The sequence below is a fragment of the Mauremys mutica genome, chromosome 22 (assembly GCF_020497125.1).
Source record: "Mauremys mutica isolate MM-2020 ecotype Southern chromosome 22, ASM2049712v1, whole genome shotgun sequence".
Lineage (NCBI taxonomy): Eukaryota > Metazoa > Chordata > Testudines > Geoemydidae > Mauremys > Mauremys mutica.
The window spans coordinates 4181532-4197435 of record NC_059093.1 but is presented as its reverse complement, the minus strand read 5'-3'; the positions used below and the strand labels follow the sequence as shown (position 1 = coordinate 4197435).

Below are 15904 nucleotides of genomic sequence, written 5' to 3'. Positions count from 1 at the left end.
CATGGAAGTGTTAAAAGGCAGAGTTCAGATTGTGCGTCAGCAGGGACAGCTCACTGTGGGTAGGGGACCCTGGGAAAACCAGCACAGTTTATGTGCAGACTCGGAGCGAGCACCAGGGCCTTTGATCCAAAGGCCTATCTCGGATATTTTAAATTTGGAGAAGACACCTTGGGAGTGGAATATCTTAACTTTTCCCTGAAACATTATTGTAAAACCTTCACTTCAGGTATGGCCTGTTGGTGGGATTTGAGACTCATCCCTGGCTTATCTATCCTGGTCTGCCGTGGCGCTGGAACATTTTTAATAGTGGGGGAGCTGAAAGCCAGCCCCCTCACCCCTGTCCATGCCTCAACCAAGAGTTATGACTACGGGAGGGGTGGACCTGAACAGGTTAAGGGGCATGAGGCTGGGGCCTGCAGCTGGGAACCCAGGCACGTGCCGGGAACCTGCTGAGGAGCCAGAAGCAGCGCCCAGGTGTGGGTCCGGCGGCCGAGACCACACATGCGGGGCCGAGAGCAGAGCCCTGCATAAAACCTGAGGGTGCTGCAGCACCTCCCGCACCCCTGATTCCTGCAACTATGCTTGTCTGTGACATAAGAAATCAGGTTATTGTCATGGCACCTTTTGGCCTGGGTTGTGGTGAAGTATCCTGTAATATGCATTAGTTATTTAGTTTCCAGGGTCACTCCTATCTGATGTGCAACAAACATGCTATGGCAGTTCATCAAGTCTCACCTTGTAGTACAGGGGGGCTGAGGACCCTTCACCGAGTGTTTCTAGCTAAAAAGCCCATTAAATAGGCTAAATGTTATTGTTCAGCCTTTGAAAGTACCACAGGTCCTCAGAAAGTTTTCCCCATTCTCCCCTTTCTGCAAGCATCCATGCAGCACGGCCTTGGACTGAGACTCACCACACCTGAGTTCTGTTCTCAAGCCCGCCACTGACCTTCCCTTTGACCCTGGGCAAGTCACATCACTGCTCTGTGCCTCATTTGTAAAACTGGGATAACAACAACATAGGGTATCTGATGTTAATCAGTATGTCAAGAAGCATTGAGGACTTGCAGCCAAAGCTTGGTAACACTGAAGTCACTAGGTGTTTGGCCATTGCCTTCAGTGGAAGCAAGATTAACTCTAGGTGTATTAAAACTAAAAATCAACTAAGTATAATTGAGATCAAGCTGCATTTAGTCTGGTTAAGGTGCAATGAGCTCCAGAAATTCTGTATTCTGAACCAGGTGTGGTGAAAGGGGACACCCTGATTGATATTGGCAGTGGTCCCACCATCCACCAGTTCCTCTCTGCCTGCGAGTCCTTTAAGGAGATCATCGCTTCAGACTATACATACCGGAACCACCAGGAACTGGAGAAATGGCTGAAGAATGAGCCAGGAGCGTTTGACTGGACTCCAGTGGTGAAATACGTGTGTGAGCTAGAGGGAAACAGGTACAGGGGCTGGAAAAAGCAGATTGCCTAAATCCCTGGTATATTGCTCAGTCTGTCTATGCAGCAGCATCTACTTATACTGATCAGCTGGAAGCTGCAACATAATCAGTGGTAAATACAGGCAGAAATTTTGGGAGAAAATAAAGAGCAGGGGAATGTGGTTTTCAGTCATGGTAGGAGTCTGTATAGGGTCCCCAGGAGGTCTCAGTATCCGAGAGCTTGGAGAGAGCTATCAACCGATATTGTCACTTTTCCACTTTGAAATGCAGAGGGAAATGTGGCTGATGTAAATTCACCTGGTTGTAGATTTTTTAAAATCCTAAATTCAGCCGGCGGCCAGGGGAAGGGAGAGGAAGTCCACTGAAACAGTTTTTCTTCTAATACTCCAAAATTCAGACAGAGGGTCCACTGAAAAAGTAGCCAGAGTTCATCACCCTGTTTGAAAACTTTTGATGAATTCTGAGCAACAAGTGGTAGCAAGGATTTAATGTTGCTTGGCATTCCAGCATATCTTAAAGCATGACCCGTGGAAAGGGAACTAAAGAGAAAGTTAACACAAGGTCCTACAAACAGACATCATTCTAGCGAATTATGTTTTCCTTCTAATATTCACACCTATATCATAGAAAGACACTGAAATTGCAGATAACCCTTTGGAGTTCATCTTGTATTGTATATGTGTATGTCTCTGTAGGGGAAGGAGGCTGAGAAAGTGGCAAAATTAAGGAAAACCATCAAACAAGTTCTAAAATGTGATGTCCACCAAAGCAACCCCATGGAGCCAATCGTCCTGCCTCCAGCTGACTGCCTGGTTTCATCACTGTGCTTGGAATCTGCTTGCAAAGTTCTGACCACTTATTGCATTGCTCTGAAGAACATCAGCTCCCTGTTAAAGCCAGGAGGGCGCTTGGTGCTGAGTGGAGTTTTGGGCTGCAATTTCTACATGGTTGGCCCCAAAAGGTTCTCGTGTTTGGTCCTGGGAGAGGAATTTCTGAGGGAAGCCCTCAGTGACACTGGCTTCATCATTCAGGAGTTTGAGGTTCTCGTAAGGGACGATAATATCGATGATAGCTCTGATTTCTCTGAGAAGTTCTTCATTCTCGCTCGCAAAGAGGAAGCAATATAAATCCTTTGGGGAGTTCGGGTAAAGGAAACCCTCCCCGCAGGAAGTGAGATACTATTACCAATAAACATAACAATGAAATCAATGCAATATTTTCTCCATCCATGTTAAATACATTAAGCCTTTGTTGTGAAATACACAATGCCAGTGACAAATTGTTACTGGCTAAGTACCAATCAATCAGAGCTAGAAATCTTTCTTTTTTGTTCTTCTCTTTCTTGGATGCCTTAAAAATAGAACTAAACCATAGGTGTCCTTGTTAAGCATGAGGCTAACACAATTCACACTTTTTAAGACCCTCAGATGCCCACAGTGAACATGTTTGGTTGTGAGCAGACTGCCAGCTGGTCCAGGCACTGGGGTCCCATAAAACTCGGCCAGGACATCTCAGTCTCGACCCACAGCTACTCTTGCTACTCCAGTGCTTGTCACCCAGAGCTATGCTGCCCATACACCTCCGTCATACCGCCTTGGAAAAGAGCCTGTGTGTGTGTGTGTGTGTGTGTGTGTGGTGATTGGGCACCAGTCTCACCCCAGTCTGGGGGCACTGCTGTGCCTCAGTTCCCCTCCTTCTTAGTCCCCTGAGGCATCACACACCCATGACAGGTGATTCAATTTAATCCCCCACTCTCGATTCCTGCTTTATTGAGCCAGAAACAAAACGACGACAACCAGTTCACTTGGCTCAGCTAAGCATAATCTGTTTTGTTGTCATCTTTGCAATTTAAACATGAGTGTCACAATATCTGGTGTTTTCTTAAAGTCCCACCTGCTGAAGTCACCTGATGATGTGAGAATCTCAGCTTCCGTTTTTTGGAGGGGTGTGGGGAGAGGGGGCAAGTGAGTTTCTAGCCCTCACGGTTTTGGGGGGGAACCCTGAAAAACACGACCTGAGTGTACGCAACAGGCTCAGCAAGCAAAGAAAAAGGACCCAGCGTATATAATTATTATTATTTTAAAGTCCCTTGATTTTTAAGCCTGTTGTGTTTTTTGGGGCCTTGTGGTGTTCCATGCTTGGGGTTGGCCATACTGCTTTCCCTTGTCATTAGGGTTTCCCAGGATAGTCCTGCTACCCTTCCCAGCAGGTCTCTCCTAAGCCATTCACCTAGTTAGTGTGTAAACTTCCCCACCTGGTTCCCTTTCCCCAGCGCTCTCAGAAACAGAGAGAGTGCGGCCAGCCCCTTTTACAGCAGGCCTGCTCCCAGCCTGGACTCAGGTGATCCTGATCTCATGCTCTTAGGCAGGCCTGTGCTCCCGCTGCTCAGGTTTTCACCAGGATCTGCTCAGCCCCACCCTTCAGAGGAAAACCAGGACAACTAGAGCTATGCCTGAGCTCCCTTCAAGGGCGAGCTCACCTTATGATGGGGCCACAGGGAGGAGATGGAACACAGAAGCCAAGGGACGCAGGCCCAGCCCTAGAACAAATGGTGCCCCAGGTGAGGAGTGTCCTCAGTGCCCCCTCCCCACACACACACATTTGTTAAACTTTTGAATATCTTACAGCACCCTGAGCTCGGCACCCTCCCAATCCCGGCACCCGGGTCACCTGCTCCTAAATCTGGCTCTGAATGGATGTACTCCTGTCAGATTGTCACCTGCACCTCGACCCACATCCCTGCCTTGTGAAGTGTCCTCAGGGCATCAGTCGAACCTGTTTATCCCAGAAGGTAACACGAGGATGAGTCGGAGATTAAACTAACTGTAAATTACCCAAGAGAGTCAGGCAAGGGAACACGGCTTAGTGGCACGTAGTCCTAGTCCACTTTCTCTGAGGTAAAATGAGGGGTTAAGTACCAAGCGGAAGAGCAATAAACCTGTTTAGATACAAGCGATGTCAGGGCAGCGCTTCAATAAACAACATATTTCCCTTCACCCCTTCCCTCCTGTGCAGCTGGGACGCTGACCTGGTCAAGGCTGAAATGGAAGCGGTGCCTCCTCGGACATGAGGCCAAAGTCCCCAAGGGCTCAGTTAACCCTGGTGGAGTTACGCCACCAGCAGAGAATTTAGCCCAATGCTCCTTCTACAGAGAGGCTCCTTTCCAGTTCTCTCAGGGGAATTAGCCAGAAGAGTTTTAGACCCAGATCCACAAAGGGACTTGGGTGTTGCAGCATTCAGCATCATGGCACCTAACTTTTAGATGCCTAGAAAGTCACAGGAACAACACAGCGATCCACCAATGCAATGAATAGGGAGAGACAGGCGCCTTCAAACGGGAGCCACCAACTCCCGAATGCTAAGCACGGAGCTGCCCAAGCTAGCCCAGGTGAGATGCTGTAGGGCTTTGCATATCGGGGACTGCCCAGAATGTGTGTAACTGTGCAACCAGCTCACCACAATGTCCCCACCGCTCCCATGTACTGCTTGTTCCTGGTTTGACTGTGATACATCCGGGTATCTTGCAGCGGTGCCACCATCATGGGCTATGGTGGCATGAGAACCTACAAGCAGAGCCAGGCTGGGACGAACGGTACCCGACCAGTAGCTAGAGAGGGGCATGAGATGATGCAGTTGCCTCTCTGCAGATGGCCAGGGCTCAGAGAAGAGCCAGAGTCCACAGGAAAGGCCATGGCATCCCACTTTGTACTTCTCTTGGGGGAGAAGGGTTCAAGGTTCATGAAGGGTTGGGGAGACACTGGAGTTGGGGGCTGTGATGCTGTATGGAATATGGGTGACCATTTATGATATTATTAACACCAATATTATAAAATTGGGATGAATCATGCCAGATATGCTGTGTAAGGTGTCAGTGAAAATGTTCTGATTTGCCAAGGCTGATAATCTTGTTCATATGTTTGTATTGCCTTTTTATAGTGACTTAGAGATATGTAGGGTATGTCTGTATTTCCAAACTTGTGCTGTGTTTCTGGGTGACACCCCCAGCCAGTCTGGCGACAGCACTGCCTAGCCTGTTCGATGGTCCATCAAGGATCATCAGCTGTACAATTGACCCATTGAGAGGAGGCAGGGGATACACCTTATGAGTCAGCACGGCATGTAGTAACTGGAGGAACTTTTCTACAAACGAAGCTCTAAATAAAGTACTGAAAGATCCGTCCAAGCTGTGGATGTGTTCCAGAGGGACTTCCAAGCCAGCAGACTCACCAGTACTCCTAAGAACATGATGTACGGACTTGGAAGTCTCTGAACGTATTTGAGTGCTTAACAACTCTTAACCCTTAACAACTCTTTATAATAAACCTTTAGTTTTAGACACTAATGCAGGGGTAGGCAACCTATGGCACGTGTGCCGAATGTGGCACGAGGGCTTATTCTCAGTGACACTCACACTGCCCAGGTCATGGCCACCGGTTCGGGGGGCTTGGCATTATAATTTAATTTTAAATGAAGCTTCTTAAACATTTTAAAACCTTATTTACTTTACATACAACAATATTTTAGTTATATATTATAGACACATAGAAAGAGACCTTCCAAAAATGTTAAAATGTATTACTGGCATGCGAAACCTTACATTAGAGTGAATAAATGAAGACTCGGCACACCGCTTCTGAAAGGTTGCCGATCCCTGCACTAAAAGATTGGCTGTCAGCACGGTATTTTGGGTAGGATCCAAACTAATATTGCCCTGGTAACGTGGCTGATGCTATGGGGTCAGAAGGACGTTTGGTATATGTGAGCAGAGTTTTTAAATAACTTCTCACTGTACTGGACCTAGGTGCTGATTGGGAGCCAGAGAACTGGAATGCAGTAAGGTGGCTGGGGGGGATTTCTTTTGTTTTTTTGAACTTCTTGATAACCAGTGTGGGAGATCAGAAGTACAGTCTGTGACTGCTTGGTGAGTTTAACTTCAGTGTTAACCACTAGTTTGGGGAGTCTCTGCTCTCCCTTCTGCAGCCTGCCCTGACCTTGGCATTTTTAGTGACGGCAGCCCCAGGCACCCCAGGTCACAGGGGTGTGTGAGGGAGTTGTGGAGAAAGCCTGTAATCTGATACTTGGACAAAAGAAGGTGGAGCCATGGCCGGGAAGAGCGTAGGAACCCCATATAAACCCAGATCGGGAACAGCTGGGCAGTTGAACGTTTGCAAACTCAGAGAGAAAATGGACCAGAGCCGCCCTAAGAAAGAATCTTTGGAGAAACTTTTTGATCCAAAAGAATTTTTGAAAACTTATTATTCCTTTGACTCTACAAGCAGTGAAAAAAATGATATTTGATGTTTCTTCTGAGAAACTTCTTTAAGACCTTCATTTTGGGTGAGTTGGCTGTGTTTTGTGCCATTCTGTTTGCACAAAGGCTGTTTTATAGTGGGATACGTGTTGGTGGAAACATGATTGTGTAGATCTGGATTTCTTTTAGTAGGGGAGATTTTCCCTAATTATCTTTCTACCCCTGCTTTATGGCGTGATGGGTCACAGCTGGTCATCCTCATTACAAAAGCCTGCCACAATAGGTGCATTGAGAGTAGTATAGTCCTCTAGCATAATAACTCTTGTGTGTGCAGTGACAACACTGGGCTGTGCTAATGACCTAGATGGGTCTCCCAAAGTCAATAGGAGAGTCTGAGATGAAGCATAAAATGGGGCCCACTAGAGCCTGAAGAATCAACAGTGGAGAAGGTGCACCTGGATCGTGGCAGCATGGAAGAGGGGAGAGGAGAGAGAGAGAGGTAGAGAGCTGCATCAGTGTTTGTGCACAGGGTCCTTTTGGGGGCAGTGGTTGGCGACATCACTGGTGACAGTGGGTATGGCACAGACCAGGACAGAGCAAATCCTCCTTGACTAGTTTGTGCCTTAAGTACAGTCTCTCTACATGACTGATCAGCTCCTCATCCCATGCAGTAGAGCTCTGTGCCATTCCCCGCCAAGCCCTGGTCCCAGCATCGTGATGACGAATGGCTGGTGGTAGATCAGAAGTCAGCATGTGCCATTGAGCCTGGAGTCGCTAGTCAAAGAGCTCCCCAGCTGTCCCCGAAAGAGGGACTTTCTCCCAAACTGTACATGTGTCTAGGCTTGTGGGACTGTAGATTGCACTTTGAAAACTACCTGGGCTGTGTGGGTATTGCTAACTCCAAGCCAAGTGAGTTTAAATAATAGATTTTAAAAAATAACACCTCTTGGGTTTTGTTTTGGTGCCTTCTGGATTTTGAGCTTTTCGGGTTGTTATTTTTTTAAAGCTTTCTCCACAACTCCTCAGCGTAGAAACTAGCTTTAATTGAATTTATTTATTGAAATGAAAGATGAGATGAGATCTCCCAGTGCCAGCTTTAAGAAAGACACGGACGAATCAGAGAGGGCCCAGGGGGAGAGCAACAAAGAAAGAGGGAAGGCTTAAAAACCTGACTTACAGGCAGGATTGGCAGAATTCAATGTTAATGTTTTTTATAATTTCAGTGGAGAAGATCAATGTTTATTTTTAAGTTTCTTTATTTTGATTGATTTAAATGTTCACACTTTTCGGAAATTGTATGACATTCCGGTGGGGGGAGTCAGAGAACAATTATTTAATGACAGTAGACACAGATTTAAAAAGTTTAACTTTTATAACCTTTAAAACACCAATTGTCAATATCACATGTCAAAATATTACAGCTAAATATCCTCAAATCCAAGTCCAAGAAGTTCTGGAGCAGGATTTCTCTTACTTTGTCTAGCTGTATATTTCAGTTACTATCAATGGAAATGCTTTTTAGTCAGTTTGTCTGTGTGTGGTGAAATCAATCTTTATTGACATTTACTGATACAAATCAAATCCTTTTCAACCTACTTATGATGCAACCTCATCATACCATCCCCTCCATAAACTTATCAAGCTCAGTCTTGAAGCCAGTCAGGGTCCTTCACTGCATTTTACCTCTCCTGGAACTGGCCTTCTTAAAACCCTTTATAAACCCAGAGAGGAAATTGTCCAGCTTGAACCCTCGGCCCCCTAAACCTCCTACTCTCCCATCCTCTGCTGCCGTATGTGCTGATACACAGGTATTTTGCATTTCAAACCAGATGGCGTTAAAGGCAACACCCTGATTTATATTGGCGGTGGGCCCAGCATTTGCGAACTGCTCTCTGCCTGTGAGTCCTTCGAGGAGATCATTGTCGCAAACTATATGGATCGGAACTGCCAGGAACTGCAGAAATGGCTAAAGAAAGAGCCGGGAGCATTTGACTGGACTCCGCTGGTGAAATACGTGTGTGAGCTGGAAGGGGACAGGTACGGGAGGGAGACCTAGTTCTGTTACAATTTAACTAAAGAAAATATGTCAAAATCCCTTTTAATTTGTGGATCTTCCTTCTCTGGGGTGCTTGTTTCCTAATAAGTATTATGTGTTATGGTGGTGTTCAATACGGATAAAAGGAAAGAAATGGATTGAAGGAAAGGAAAAATTTAAGAAAAGTCTGGAGCCAGGACTCCTCTCCAGCGACCCCAGCAAGGGATTCCTATCAATTCAGCAGACTCAGGGCTTGAAATTGCAACACTTACAAGAGGAAGGTTTACTCCTACAAGGGTAATTCCCCCCCCCCCCCCCGCAGAGTGGCATACATTTCAGGGTTAACCCCCCTTCACTCCCATTTTAGCCTTCAAAATGGGCCGTAAATGCCAGATGTTCCAAACTGCTGAGCACACGGGGTGCTGAGCTCCTTAGATTATTGGCCACACTTTATATAATCTTCCATTGATATGAATGGGCTGTAAAGGGTGAATAAATGGTGAGAACATTTTTTAATAAGGGCTTAGTCTGTTGCTCAAAATTGTTACACAGCCCAACAGATCAATAGATAGCTTATAGCGATTTGCACCATTTTCTACAGATTTGCTGATAACCAAACATTTATGACACATAGTACTTGTATCTGTAAGATGCCTGTGTCATTTATTAACCCTTATAAAACCACTATAAATGGAGCTTCATATAAAGTGTGACCAACTCTGGCTAAATGAGAGCTGAGCTCTTCTGAAAATATGGCTTTAAGCAGGTGAATTCCACCCAGCAGAGATTTCGTGTGACTATGTAACTCTCATCCACTGAGCCTATTGCAGATATATTGACTGTGTGCACTGGTCCGAGATACGAAGGGCTCTTTGGCACAACAGTAGCACATTTATCTTCAGTGTTATATTTATCTTTCCAGGAAAAAGTGGGCTGAGAAGGAAGAGAAATTACGAAGAACGGTCAAGCAGGTTCTGGAATGTGATGTCACCAAATTCAACCCTGTGACCTCTGCCTCTCTGCCCCCTGCTGACTGCCTGTTCTTGAACCATTTTTTTGAAGCAATTTGCAAAGACCTGAGTACCTACCGTGCTGCCCTGAAGAATGTCAGCTCCCTGTTAAAGCCAGGGGGTCATTTGCTGATGGTGACCACAATGAAGTGTAGTCATGTTGTAGTTGGTCAACACAAGTTTCCCTGCCTCTTTCTGGAGAAGGAGTTTCTGGAGGAAGCAGTGAAGGAGGCCGGTTATGATATTTTGCAGTTTGAGGTGACTCCCATATGCCATACAGCTAGTTTGGTAGAGCATGAGGGGATCTCTTACCTAGTTGCTTCCAAAGGGAAGGGCAAAGAAGATTAAAAAGAAAATACATCAGCCCAAGGCAAGTAGAGAGGCAGAATAGATTAGCTGTAGATGCTGGTAAATCTGAAAATCAATGTGCGCTATAGAGCTTTGATGACCTCCAAGCACCTTGGAGAACCTGTTTGTTCAGGATGCACTAGCTTGAACCCCTTGTTGTGCCACTAAAGCTGCCCTCATCTCTGTCCTTTCCCATTCAGAGCTGCCATAATGTCTCCCTGGCCTCCAACCCCACTGTGCTTCATCCAGTGCAGCTGCACCCTACCGTGCTTCATCCTCTCCCTGCTCTTGCCATGTTTTGCCTAGTCTCATGCTGCAGCTGTGCAATTAATGATAATTACATAATGAATCATATAAAGTCCTTCTCACTGCTAATGGACTGGAGCCTGCTCCCAGTAGTCAGTGGCAAAACTCCTATTGGCTTCAGTGGTGCAGCACTGGGCCCAATCAGTGCTGGATTTGGAATTATTGATGGATGAGGTTTAGAAAGAGGATCAAAACACATCTACAGGCCTAACCACCGCAGACCTTTAAGAACAGAGGTTCTGCCCCTGAGCTGACTCTACATTCAAATTCCACAAATAGCTACATTTGATAATGGGTTGAGCTACTCCTTTCTTACCACAAATTTTGGAACTCACAACCATGTCCTGTGTTTCGCTTTATGCCTTTCTATGCCAACTGCACGAGACTGTGAACTGCCTGGGGCAGGCTTCATGCCTCCTTGGGAGTCTTGTCTCCCGGCACTGAGAACATGGCTCACACTGGACACATCGTTATCAATAACGGCAATAACCTCACTGTGATTTTAACATTGATCAGTTTGAACTGATTGGCTGGGGCTTGACAGCTGCATTGGCCCATGGTGTTGGATGAATGATTTGTTTTGGTGAATAATTGTAATCTCCACCCAATCGGTGCTTGCCTAATAAAGATCTGTTTCCCATACGCAATAATCTGTGTTTCCAGGTCTTATTATTACCTTTGCAGAAGGAGATTTACAGGTTAATATATCTGGATTAAAACTATACCAGTATGTCTACACAGGGATAAAAAACCTGAGGCTGGCCCGGGTCAGCTGACCAGGGCTCATGGGGATTGGATTCCGGGGCTGGAAAATTGCTGCATAGACATTTGGGCTTGGACTGGAGCCCGAGCTCTGGAACCAGACCAGCCACAGCTGCACTCTTTTTGCAGGCACATGGAAGTGTTAAAAGGCAGAGTTCAGATTGTGCGTCAGCAGGGACAGCTCACTGTGGGTAGGGGACCCTGGGAAAACCAGCACAGTTTATGTGCAGACTCGGAGCGAGCACCAGGGCCTTTGATCCAAAGGCCTATCTCGGATATTTTAAATTTGGAGAAGACACCTTGGGAGAGGAATATCTTAACTTTTCCCTGAAACATTATTGTAAAACCTTCACTTCAGGTATGGCCTGTTGGTGGGATTTGAGACTCATCCCTGGCTTATCTATCCTGGTCTGCCGTGGCGCTGGAACATTTTTAATAGTGGGGGAGCTGAAAGCCAGCCCCCTCACCCCTGTCCATGCCTCAACCAAGAGTTATGACTACGGGAGGGGTGGACCTGAACAGGTTAAGGGGCATGAGGCTGGGGCCAGCAGCTGGGAACCCAGGCACGTGCCGGGAACCTGCTGAGGAGCCAGAAGCAGAGCCCGGGCGTGGGTCCGGCAGCCGAGACCACACATGCGGGGCCGAGAGCAGAGCCCTGTATAAAACCTGAGGGTGCTGCAGCACCTCCCGCACCCCTGATTCCTGCAACTATGCTTGTCTGTGACATAAGAAATCAGGTTATTGTCATGGCACCTTTTGGCCTGGGTTGTGGTGAAGTATCCTGTAATATGCATTAGTTATTTAGTTTCCAGGGTCACTCCTATCTGATGTGCAACAAACATGCTATGGCAGTTCATCAAGTCTCACCTTGTAGTACAGGGGGGCTGAGGACCCTTCAGCGAGTGTTTCTAGCTAAAAAGCCCATTAAATAGGCTAAATGTTATTGTTCAGCCTTTGAAAGTACCACAGGTCCTCAGAAAGCTTTCCCCATCCTCCCCTTTCTGCAAGCATCCATGCAGTACGGCCTTGGACTGAGACTTACCACACCTGAGTTCTGTTCTCAAGCCTGCCATTGACCTTCCCTTTGACCCTGAGCAAATCACATCACTGCTCTGTGCCTCATTTGTAAAACAGGGATAACAACAACAAAGGGTATCTGATGTTAATCTGTATGTCAAGAAGCATTGAGGACTTGCAGCCAAAGCTTGGTAACACTGAAGTCACTAGGTGTTTGGCCATTGCCTTCAGTGGAAGCAAGATTAACTCTAGGTGTATTAAAACTAAATCAACTAAGTATAATTGAGATCAAGCTGCATTTAGTCTGGTTAAGGTGCAATGAGCTCCAGAAATTCTGTATTCTGAACCAGGTGTGGTGAAAGGGGACACCCTGATTGATATTGGCAGTGGTCCCACCATCCACCAGTTCCTCTCCGCCTGCGAGTCCTTTAAGGAGATCATCGCTTCAGACTATACATACCGGAACCACCAGGAACTGGAGAAATGGCTGAAGAACGAGCCAGGAGCATTTGACTGGACTCCAGTGGTGAAATACGTGTGTGAGCTAGAGGGAAACAGGTACAGGGGCTGGAAAAAGCAGATTGCCTAAATCCCTGGTATATTGCTCAGTCTGTCTATGCAGCAGCATCTACTTATACTGATCAGCTGGAAGCTGCAACATAATCAGTGGTAAATACAGGCAGAAATTTTGGGAGAAAATAAAGAGCAGGGGGAATGTGGTTTTCAGTCATGGCAGGAGTCTGTATAGGGTCCCCAGGAGGTCTCAGTATCCGAGAGCTATCAACCAATATTGTCACTTTTCCACTTTGAAATGCAGAGGGAAATGTGGCTGATGTAAATTCACCTGATTGTAGATTTTTTAAAATCCTAAATTCAGCCGGCGGCCAGGGGAAGGGAGAGGAAGTCCACTGAAACAGTTTTTCTTTTAATACTCCAAAATTCAGACAGAGGGTCCACTGAAAAAGTAGCCAGAGTTCATCACCCAGTTTGAAAACTGTTGATGAATTCTGAGCAACATGTGGTAGCAAGGATTTAATGTTGCTTGGCATTCCAGCATATCTTAAAGCATGACCCGTGGAAAGGGAATTAAAGATAAAGTTAACACAAGGTCCTGCAAACAGACATCATTCTAGCGAATTATGTTTTCCTTCTAATATTCACACCTATATTATAGAAAGACACTGAAATTGCAGATAACCCTTTGGAGTTCGTCTTGTATTGTATATGTGTATGTCTCTGTAGGGGAAAGAGCAGGGGGAATGTGGTTTTCAGTCATGGCAGGAGTCTGTATAGGGTCCCCAGGAGGTCTCAGTATCCGAGAGCTATCAACCAATATTGTCACTTTTCCACTTTGAAATGCAGAGGGAAATGTGGCTGATGTAAATTCACCTGATTGTAGATTTTTTAAAATCCTAAATTCAGCCGGCGGCCAGGGGAAGGGAGAGGAAGTCCACTGAAACAGTTTTTCTTTTAATACTCCAAAATTCAGACAGAGGGTCCACTGAAAAAGTAGCCAGAGTTCATCACCCAGTTTGAAAACTGTTGATGAATTCTGAGCAACATGTGGTAGCAAGGATTTAATGTTGCTTGGCATTCCAGCATATCTTAAAGCATGACCCGTGGAAAGGGAATTAAAGATAAAGTTAACACAAGGTCCTGCAAACAGACATCATTCTAGCGAATTATGTTTTCCTTCTAATATTCACACCTATATTATAGAAAGACACTGAAATTGCAGATAACCCTTTGGAGTTCGTCTTGTATTGTATATGTGTATGTCTCTGTAGGGGAAAGAGCAGGGGGAATGTGGTTTTCAGTCATGGCAGGAGTCTGTATAGGGTCCCCAGGAGGTCTCAGTATCCGAGAGCTATCAACCAATATTGTCACTTTTCCACTTTGAAATGCAGAGGGAAATGTGGCTGATGTAAATTCACCTGATTGTAGATTTTTTAAAATCCTAAATTCAGCCGGCGGCCAGGGGAAGGGAGAGGAAGTCCACTGAAACAGTTTTTCTTTTAATACTCCAAAATTCAGACAGAGGGTCCACTGAAAAAGTAGCCAGAGTTCATCACCCAGTTTGAAAACTGTTGATGAATTCTGAGCAACATGTGGTAGCAAGGATTTAATGTTGCTTGGCATTCCAGCATATCTTAAAGCATGACCCGTGGAAAGGGAATTAAAGATAAAGTTAACACAAGGTCCTGCAAAAAGACATCATTCTAGCGAATTATGTTTTCCTTCTAATATTCACACCTATATTATAGAAAGACACTGAAATTGCAGATAACCCTTTGGAGTTCATCTTGTATTGTATATGTGTATGTCTCTGTAGGGGAAAGGAGGCTGAGAAAGTGGAAAAATTAAGGAAAACCATCAAACAAGTTCTAAAATGTGATGTCCACCAAAGCAACCCCATGGATCCAATCGTCCTGCCTCCAGCTGACTGCCTCATTTCATCACTGTGCTTGGAAGCTGCTTGCAAAGATCTGACCACTTATCGCATTGCTCTGAAGAACATCAGCTCCCTGTTAAAGCCAGCAGGGCACTTGGTGCTGAGTGGAGTTTTGGGCTGCAGTTTCTACATGGTTGGCCCCAAAAGGTTCTCGTGTTTGGTCCTGGGAGAGGAATTTCTGAGGGAAGCCCTCAGTGACACTGGCTTCATCATTCAGGAGTTTGAGGTTCTCGTAAGGGGTGATAATATCGATGACAGCTGTGATTTCTCTGGGAAGTTCTTCATTCTCGCTCGCAAAGAGGAAGCAATATAAATCCTTTGGGGAGTTTGGGTAAAGGAAACCCTCCCCGCAGGAAGTGAGATAATATTACCAATAAACATAACAATGAAATCAATGCAATATTTTCTCCATCCATGTTAAATACATTAAGCCTTTGTTGTGAAATACACAATGCCAGTGACAAATTGTTACTGGCTAAGTACCAATCAATCAGAGCTAGAAATCTTTCTTTTTTGTTCTTCTCTTTCTTGGATGCCTTAAAAATAGAACTAAACCATAGGTGTCCTTGTTAGGCATGAGGCTAACACAATTCACAGTTTTTAAGACCCTCAGATGCCCATAGTGAACATGTTTGGTTGTGAGCAGACTGCCAGCTGGTCCAGGCACTGGGGTCCCACAAAACTCGACCAGGACATCTCAGTCTCGACCCACAGCTACTCTTGCTACTCCAGTGCTCTTGACACATTTTCCCGCCCCCGTAATTCACTTCACAGGCTGTCTCAGGATCTGCTTTCTGAACGTTAGGAGTCATCAGTGTGCAGAGCTGATCTGAAAGCAGCGTCTATAGATAGACAGACAGACCTGGACAGTCTGTTTCTTTATTGTTTTTTTTTTTTTAAGACTGGGAGCTCTTCAGAGCAACGATTGTGCCTTCCTATGTGTCTGTGCAATGCCTAGCCCACTTGGCTGCTACTATAATACCAGTACAGATACTAACACTGCAAATGCTGGGTACCTATTTACATAGTAACCATGCATTCCCCATAGGAGAGCACTGGGGTTTTTTTGCTTTGGCTTTTGGTCAGTGCCTTTCAGCCTGTATATTACTATAGTAGATCAGGCAAACCTAACCCAGCAGATGATGCGGCTGCAGGTCTTTTTGTCTTTGTCTTTTCCAAGGAAAGCACATTCACGGCCCCACCGCCAGCTTGGACACCTTCCCTCTGGCTCCCAACATGCTACTATTAACAGTCTCTCAGAGCAGAGCAACCTGGGGGG

At 45.8% G+C, this 15904-nt stretch overlaps 3 protein-coding genes across 3 annotated transcripts; all 3 read left to right on the top strand.

Annotated features, from left to right (window-relative positions):
- Nucleotides 1-17: 17 nt before the first annotated feature.
- LOC123354598 (nicotinamide N-methyltransferase-like) lies at nt 18-2658 on the top strand. Its single transcript, XM_044996718.1, has 4 exons — nt 18-226; nt 1238-1445; nt 1842-1848; nt 2140-2658. The coding sequence occupies exons 1-4, from the start codon at nt 91-93 to the stop codon at nt 2569-2571; spliced, it is 783 nt and encodes a 260-aa protein (XP_044852653.1). The 5' UTR covers nt 18-90; the 3' UTR covers nt 2572-2658.
- Nucleotides 2659-6067: 3409 nt separating this feature from the next.
- On the top strand, nt 6068-11044 carry LOC123354660 (indolethylamine N-methyltransferase-like). The gene is made up of 3 exons (XM_044996782.1): nt 6068-6132; nt 8525-8732; nt 9653-11044. Exons 2-3 carry the CDS (start codon nt 8629-8631, stop codon nt 10086-10088), a joined length of 540 nt encoding a protein of 179 aa, XP_044852717.1. The 5' UTR covers nt 6068-6132; nt 8525-8628; the 3' UTR covers nt 10089-11044.
- A 318-nt stretch (nt 11045-11362) lies between these two features.
- LOC123354659 (nicotinamide N-methyltransferase-like) lies at nt 11363-15020 on the top strand. Its single transcript, XM_044996781.1, has 3 exons — nt 11363-11514; nt 12524-12731; nt 14506-15020. The coding sequence occupies exons 1-3, from the start codon at nt 11379-11381 to the stop codon at nt 14936-14938; spliced, it is 777 nt and encodes a 258-aa protein (XP_044852716.1). The 5' UTR covers nt 11363-11378; the 3' UTR covers nt 14939-15020.
- Nucleotides 15021-15904: the final 884 nt, after the last annotated feature.